Source organism: Danio rerio, chromosome 1 (genome assembly GCF_049306965.1).
Source record: "Danio rerio strain Tuebingen ecotype United States chromosome 1, GRCz12tu, whole genome shotgun sequence".
Taxonomy (NCBI): domain Eukaryota; kingdom Metazoa; phylum Chordata; class Actinopteri; order Cypriniformes; family Danionidae; genus Danio; species Danio rerio.
In genome coordinates, this window is record NC_133176.1 from 33,378,060 (window position 1) to 33,386,506 (window position 8,447).

Sequence of the window (8,447 nt, forward strand, 5' to 3'; positions counted from 1 at the left end):
ATAATTAACTAGAATTCAACCTCTTAAATTGTGGTTTCCATGTGATCTGTAATTAAAAAAACATTAAGCAATTATTCTATAAATGAAACATTTTAAAATGTTTTTTGAATTCTCCAAAACATTTGCTTTTTGCTTACATAACATTTGCTTACTTTTCACAGACCGACAGGACTCCCGAAGTCATAGTTCTCGTCGCAGTTCACCAGAGTCTGAGCGTCAGGCTCGCTCCAGAGCCGGATCCTATGACAGCCGTGAGCGTGACCGGGAAAGAGATCGTGATCCATTAGATCGAGAGCGTGAGAAAAATCGTCAGCTGCAAAATCAGCAATCCCAACAGCGAGAACCAGAGGCCCGTGAGTGGGGCGGACGCGGCAGAGAGCCGCTCCTCCGTGGAAACCGGGAGCCAATTAGAGAAAGAGACCTGAGGGAGATGCGTGAAAGAGAGCGACTCTTACCTGAAGGGCTGCTAGCACACGAACGAATGGATCGTGAGCGTGGTGAAAGAGACCGAGAGCGTGATCGGGACAGAATGCTTCCATTTGACCTGCAGACGCATAGAGACTCAAAGAGCAGAGCTGAAATGAAGATGGACAGGGCTGAATATGAGCCCCTACTGCCCAGAGAAGTCCTCAAGGATGTTGAAAAACCAGCAGACAACTCACATCTGCAAGGGGAAGCATCTGAGCCAGAGAAAATGGATAGTCTTGATGGTAAATCTTTTTTCACAACATTTTTCATACTGCAGCCTAATAAAACTAGTTTCCAAAACTGTTTCCATCCAACTATTTTTATGCGCATTTTGTGATGTGCATAAAAAATGGTTGATGCAAATGACAAGATGCACATAAATTTTGAAAATGCGCATAAAAAACATATGCACATAACTGAGTAGGTTAAACTTTTTGATGCGCATAAACTAAGATGGAAACGTGATTTTGTTATAAGAGATTATGTGATGATAAAAATGTGCGTGAATGGACAAACCAGCAGGCTGACCACATTGTAAAACATCCGAAATGTTGTTGGTTATTCTAAAATCCATTAACCATTTCAGTATTAGTGTAAATATATTATTAATTAACTCTAGAATCAAGAGTCTCTGTGCACTGCATCTCACGCCTTTAAACGACATTCAAATTCATTACGTTTTCTGAGGCACAAGTCATTTATTAAATGAAGAAAACATTCATGCAGTGTCTCCTACCACAGGAAATTCTGTCTTTACTGTTGATAAATGGTGCCAGTTTATCAGGAAGTAAAGATTTTGTTTTCTTTGACTTGTTAGATGAAAACCCTACTTAATTTGCATGTCTGTTATGCAATAATCTAGTTTTGCACATAAGTTTAATTTGCATCTTTGGATGGAAACATAGCTTGTGATACTTCAATCTTGGGCCTGTATTTATCTAGCATTTGAGAATTACTCATGGGAACAGTGCAAAGAAGTTCTTGAGTCAAAGCTGAGCTTAAAAGTTATTTAGTAAGCATCTTAATTGTAAATTACATTTAAATCTTAAGTGTCACACTTTGAGGTGATTCACAACAGTTTGCTGTGCCACTAACAGGATTTTAGATGCCGACAGAGACATGGACCAATCACAGAGTAGTTTTTTTAAACATTTTGTTTTTAGATTAATTCATATTAAATAGTGTATTCCTGAAAGAACTTGATGAACTGAATGTTGCTTTTTTTAAATCACATACTGTCCTGTTACATATTATGTGAAAAACAGTATATGAGGTTAGTAGAATGTGTGAATTCATAGTGTTATAGGGAAATACTGTAGGTGAGCAGTACCAGAACGACCTAGTGCTTCCATCCAAATTCTGTATCTGGCATTCAATCAACACTTTGCCATCCAGCAGGCTCACACAGTGTCTGTGCGTCCAGAAATCCACAGATTTCCACAAATTTTATTGAATTATTATTATTATTTTTTTATTAATTTGAATTTAATTAATTCTTAAGTTTTGTGAGTAGTGCCTTTTCAAGTACTCATCATTATACGCTGTATGAAATGGTGGGGTGGTCCTCACTGTATCAATATGTAGCATATGCTGCTGTTTATTTATTTATGAAGTTGAAGGTGAAGTTTTTCCTTGCCTCTGTCACCACTAGCTTGGTTCGAGATATGTAGAGCTGCGCATCGATGGATTGCTTATCAGCGTTTGTACTCTCAGTAGTGATTATTTAACCACACTGAACTTAAACTCTGAAAACTGAACTACACCATTTCAATTTACTATGATCTTTTATGTGAAGCTGCTTTGACACAATCTACATTGTAAAAGCGCTATACAAATAAAAGTGAATTGAATTGAATTCAATACTAGATCGTCTGCTGAACTAGTTTCAAATGTTCCATGAGTTCATTAATTTTGGCCTTCTCTTTTTTTGCTCTTTTTTTTTTTTATGGAATGAGTGAAGTATTGTGATGCTGGAAACACTCCCCTCTTAAAATTTCTTTAAAAAGCTCTTATAGTCTACACTAAAGGGAATATGTACTTCTTATGATTAATGTTTTTTATTTATTTATTTCCATATGTGTCTTTATGAGAACTGAGCAAGATTTTGTTTGTCTCATGTGCTTGTATTTGTGTGTTGTTGAACTTTTTGTGCTGCCATTTTAGCCAGGACTCCCTGGAAGAAGAAATCTAGTATCTTAATGGGACTGTTCTGGTAAAATAAATAAAAATACAGGAGATGAGGTGCTATAATCAGATATGGGGGAAAGCAGTGACACAGTGAGAACATCACGTTTTATATAGTCTGAATTTCATTCATAAAACCCTCATTCGTTCTATTTAGATCATACTTTTTTTAGCTTATGGGAAGTACTTTCAAATTCAAATGTACTTGAGTAGTATGTGATTTTTGTGGATGCAGCTAATGTGTTAGCTCATAAAGATGTCAAATTGTGATGCGTAATGATTCTCAGGACCTGGATTGAAAACCACTGGCCTGTATAAATGTGGCTGTGCCAAGCATTTATTAAATTTCATACATTTTTTTTCTCTGTTCTTTCAGAAGAGGAAGATGGAAAAGCAGATGATGCACAGTCTGTTGTGTCAGGTGGTGAGGAGTATGAGCCAATCAGTGACGATGAACTTGATGAGATTCTGGCAGACAGTCAGAAGAGGGACGAGCAGCAAGATGATGAAAAGACTTCTGGTAAGTAACACTAGCACAACCTAAAGCAGAAAAAACACAAAATTAAATAAAGTCACAGCACAGTTTCATGAACTGAAATGCACTATTCGTAGAATGAAATGAAAGCTCTGTAACTGTTTTGTGCCATGGTATATCAACGTTTCTATCCATTTAACTAAAATCATCATGTCCCTTCAACTAAAAAGTCATGATATGGTTAGTGTTTGTCATATTTCAAAAGACTGGGGGTAAATACTAGTGTTGGGTATCATTTGAAATTGATCAATTCCCATTTCAATTCTTAAACTAATTCTCAGTATTGATTCTTATAGATTCCCAGTTCTGATTTCAATGTAGTAAAAAAGATGAATTATTAACAGAAAGGAAAAGTCAAACATTTAGGCCCTGTTTACCGTGGTTTAAAGTTCCATTTTCAAGTGGACAAAAGAGACATTAACGTTCACATCTGGTGTTTAATGCGTTTCTTTTGTCGACTGAATGCTGATGAATTTATAGACCTTTTTCTCAAAATGCAAAATTACCTATTATGCTTTGCGTGTATGTGCACGGAGAATGTTAAGAACTTCCGGTCGGCAGCTAATGCGTGTAAACAGTCACATTGAGAGAGCTTTGAAGCAATAGTTTTAATCTATTTTTACCTGCTTTTATCATCTTTGAACTAATACTGTTGTCGATCAGCGCCACTTCCTGGACTGATCATTTAAAAAAATGTGATCTAGTGGGAGGGAAAACATCTGCTGTAAGGCATTTTCCCCTCGTTGTCAGACGGCATCTTCTGCAGTTTAAATGGAGCCTCGTCATCGTTAAAGTCAACATTTTCTCTTTCTTTCAAATATATAACCAACCCAAACAAATACTTGTTAAGTTTCATGCCAGTATTCTGGTTTGCTCTGTGATGCAGTGAAGTATTGTGCGAGCGTGCGTGTATTGAAGAGCCGTTGAGCTAACAGCTGACAGGCTGGTGAAACACACACACACTGTATTTCTGAAGGCAGACACATAAACTAGGACAACGTTTTTCTCTCGCGCTTGAACCCCATCTGACAGATTATTACAGCTTTAACACACACCTTTCAAAGTTGTGTCACAAAAACTCTTCATAATTCACTCAAAACGCCATTGAATCACCAGTTATAAACGCTGTAAATGGAAATTCTAACAGGGTCCCCACGGGGTCTTAAAAAGTATTAAAGTCTTAAATTAAAAAATCGAAATTCATGGCTTTAAAAAGTCTTAAATTTGCTGTTCTAGGTCTTAAATATTTTTGCACAGGTCTTATTTTTGCGATGTCCATGTAACGCTACATCTAATGCACATTTAAATTCTTTTTGTTGTTGTTGCTAGGTTTTTGGGGTGTTGTAGTTCTTTATTTCTCTATTCCAATTGTAATTTGCGGTATTACAACTACAAAAAAGTCAACTTGCAATAGCAAATAGCCAGCTTTCTGATATTAAACTCAGTGCGCGCGGCGCATGTGACATCATTGCTGTGTTTGCTGAGGTTCGCTTTGAGTGCGCGCGACATGATTTCGGCTGGCAGAGTATGGCGTTATTTCACTGACAAATGTCGCAAGCGCAGTTTTATAAGTCGGGAGCGCTGTAATACGAGAGAGCGAATCTCTGCTCGCGGGCTGGTTTCCTTTGTTCATGGACAAAATTGCTTGCGAGCTCTCAAAACACTGGCTGCTCACGTGTGAATGATCTGCTGTCGCTCCGTCGGACTCCTTTCGTGCTTTTCCAGTGATGCTTCAGCATACTGTAGTATTAGGAATAGTGAACTGATAACTGATAACAACTGTGTTGAATTGTAGAAAAATATACCCTATATTGTAAAAAAAAAAAAAAAACTAAAGCACTGGGTAGTTTGTTTTTAATACACTTGTTGTGTTACCATAGCAACTATAGTATTACCACAACAAATTAATTGAAGCACTTTACTGTACTTTACAAAACACTGTACAGCAGACACTAGTTCACTTTATTTTAGTGATAAAATGGAATTGATAGTAGGATTTATTTGAAGAGTGAATAGTACAGTAAGCTATAATACCTAATCAAGTTGTTACCTATTTTCTATCACAGTTACATTTCTGCTTGCCAGAATGACTAATAATTATTGGCTAGAAATTGCAACAGCCATGGGAAATTTAACCTGACTTTAGTACTGTTCAATTTAAATAACTTTATTTTACCCATAATTTTGTGCTTTTACAATTTCTCTCGTGTGTTTTTGATATTGCGATATAGGTCTTAAATTTAATACTTAATTGTCTTAAAAAGGTCTTAAAAGGTCTTAAATTTGACATTATCATATCTGCAGAGACCCTGTCTAAGCATATGCGTCATATCTGAGGAGAATGATGCAGATTTCGAAAATCCTACTTTCCCTCATTTTACTTTGATTGAAAAGTATGTTTTTTTTAATTATCTTTTAAACACAATACACATGCGGATAAAACAAAAAGCTCTAAAATAACCATACCAGAAGTCATCTATCCCACATTGCAGTTATTTTTACTTTAAAATACGCATCTTCTATTTCAGGGCCTCTAGATGTGATTGATGTAGACTGGTCCAGCTTGATGCCCAAGCAAAAACAGGAGCCCAGAACTCCTGGAGCTGCTCTGCTCCGATTCACTCCAGGGGCTGTACTCCTCAGAGCAGGAGTGTCCAGACGTTTAGCTGGGCCTCAGCTCCTTGCCAGAATTAAAGAAGTGTGTGCCAGAGAGATTGAAGACCCTAAAGGTAAGTCTGCAAATCTACCTTTGAAAATACTCTAGTTTAACTATAAATGAAACTATACTAACAGCACTTATTGCCAATCACCAAAAAATATTATTTTTATGGTAAGCTATAGTAGTTGTACAGATGTTCTAAATAAACAGGTGACATTAATCTCCATATATGTATCCATAGATGCTGATAAACTCCTAGAGCATGATCTGGGTGCTCTGAATATGGCAGCATACAACAGAAGAATGGAAAGGGCCAGTCTACTGAGGAGCTTGGGTCCTTGCTGCAAGGCACTGTGTGCTCGGCGAGACATTGCCATACGTAGACAGCTCCTGAAAAATGATAAGGTGATTAGGGCATCTCTTTCTGTGATTTATAGGTTTTCTGAAACTGAATGAAGAAACTCGACAGATATCAAGTAGAGAATTTAGGAGATTATTATTGTTAGTGTTTTATTAAATAGATTAATTTACCCACTGAAGTGTTCAGATAAATCATCCAGTGTTTTTGCATTTAAATTACCTAAAAATCTCTTTATACTTATAATTTACTTGAGATTTTATTAAAAATGTCAAGGATATATCACTCCTTAATAATTTTCTATGCAAATAATTTTCTCGCCCTCAGGCCACGAGTTTTATTTATTTATTTATTTTTTTGGTCCAGTAGGACTGTAAAGAAGATTTTTAGATGAAACTTTGGTCCATTATCATTCCTAAATTGCTAATCAATCGAAACCATTGCTACAAGGGTCAAAACATCTTTTCACAGTGACCATGATCCCTGTAGATATATTGAGGACTTATGAATCTAAATAAAACTGAATATTCCCTGCAATATTTAACCTTGGATAAATAGGGTAATCTAATTGTTGTTCTTTAGTCTTCTATTATTTTTTATATAAGTATGTAGTATGTTTATTCAGAAGTTAACTAATTAATTTATCTTTGCCATGATGACTGCATATTTTACTTGTAGCAAAAGCTGCACAATATTGGAAAGATCTGATATTGCTATATTTTAATGCAATAAATATTGCGATGTAAATACAGTTTCACAGGATAGTTGAAGAGTTCTATTTGACGGTCTAACTGTGTTCAGGTACAGAAAGTGAATAATCGCAAAGCAAAACATGCTTTCCTTTTTTTGCTTTGTCTCAGTTATAAATAGTTTAGATAAAAATACTGTTTTTGTTTTAAAATTTAGCCAAAATTAGGCAAAATTAAGAGTTTTTCCTTAAAACAAGTAAACTTATCTGCCAGTTGGGTAAGTTTTATTTTCGCTATGAAATATAGATATTTGGACTTGAAACAAGACAAAAATTCTAAGTAAGAAAATTATTTAAGAATAATATAAGAATAATTATTATTAATTATTTTATTTATTTATTGCATAGTGATTAAATAAAATTCTGTAGCTACTGGTCAACTATAATCCAGACTTAACATTGCATATCTTTGCCATGTGACTATTGCAGATGCGCACATTCACATATCGATGCTAAAATTATATATTCTGCAGCCCTATATTGGAAAACAGTGGCTTGTGCTGAGGCAATCGAAAAAAAAGCCTTTTTTATTTTGTATTCCAGCCAAACTAAAAGAAATTAGACTTTCTCTTAAAAAAACCTATCTAAATAGTGTCTTGAGGTGTGGTGACCATAGTATGAGCAGTATAAGTAAAAAAAAGCACTGTTCACACACAGCGATCATGCATACATCTATTTGATTTAATGCTGCTTTATTTTTCCTTACAATAGGGCACCACTAAGCAGATCTATACAAGCGCTCCAGTGGTGGACAATGAACTTGTGCAACTGAGTTTGCGACTCTTTAAAAAGAAAATGGCTTCTACTCAGTCAAGCGGACAGGACAAGACTGATTCAGCTTCTGCAGCTCAACAGCTGAATACACCAACAGAGATGTGCGTCTCTTGAGCACACTTAGTGAGTACAGTCTGAAAGAACTGATCTCAGATCATCGTTAACCCATACTTTTCATCAGTTATTGTAACACTGAAACTGTTTTGAAGTCAGTGCTGATGGAGGATTGCTGCCCTAAACCTGACCAGATCACAGATCCATAGAGACTGGAAAACACTAGCCTGTGGAAATGCTGTCTTAAGGTTTCATGACCTTTGAACTTTGACTCAGAAATGTGATAATTATGTACTGCATAAAAACTGTGTCATTAACATTTGTTTTAGAGACTTTTTGTAATGCCTGATGTGTGTGAATGACGGTTGCTTGTGGGCTATACAATGGGTACTGAAGATGTACAATAAAATGACTGTATTTGTTCTGTGCATCTGACTTGCGGTCCCCTTGTTTGTCAGTTTTGTTTTGAAATGTTTTGTGATCAGTCTGCTTCAGCACTCTTTGTTTGCAGTACTACTTTGTTTTATTAAAACATGATTCAAGAAGAAAATGTGTTTTTTTTATCAACCATATTGCTTGTTTTATGAAATAAAATATTTTATACAGAGGATATTGTGCGTAAATAATACATTTTATAAATGAGTACTTCACTATTTGCTTATATTGC

The 8,447-nt window shown here is 35.7% G+C and overlaps 2 protein-coding genes across 5 annotated transcripts in view; both read left to right on the top strand.

The window, feature by feature from the left end:
• Positions 1 to 8,388, top strand: part of zc3h13 (zinc finger CCCH-type containing 13) — a 31,226-nt gene extending 22,838 nt beyond the window's left edge. For 2 of the 4 annotated variants that reach the window (XM_073946074.1, XM_073946082.1), the window contains exons 17-22: positions 162 to 710; positions 3,029 to 3,172; positions 5,716 to 5,916; positions 6,088 to 6,251; positions 7,664 to 7,849; positions 7,936 to 8,330. In XM_073946074.1, coding sequence (XP_073802175.1) covers positions 162 to 710; positions 3,029 to 3,172; positions 5,716 to 5,916; positions 6,088 to 6,251; positions 7,664 to 7,840 — 1,235 coding nt within the window. In that variant the 3' untranslated portion in view covers positions 7,841 to 7,849; positions 7,936 to 8,330. Of the gene's footprint in view, positions 1 to 161; positions 711 to 3,028; positions 3,173 to 5,715; positions 5,917 to 6,087; positions 6,252 to 7,663 lie in introns of all 4 variants that reach the window. The other 2 variants (XM_068219739.2, NM_200522.2) reach the window with 2 other exon arrangements.
• The window catches only part of cpb2 (carboxypeptidase B2 (plasma)), a 72,581-nt gene that overhangs the window by 29,966 nt on the left and 34,168 nt on the right, over positions 1 to 8,447 (top strand). The window lies entirely within an intron of this gene.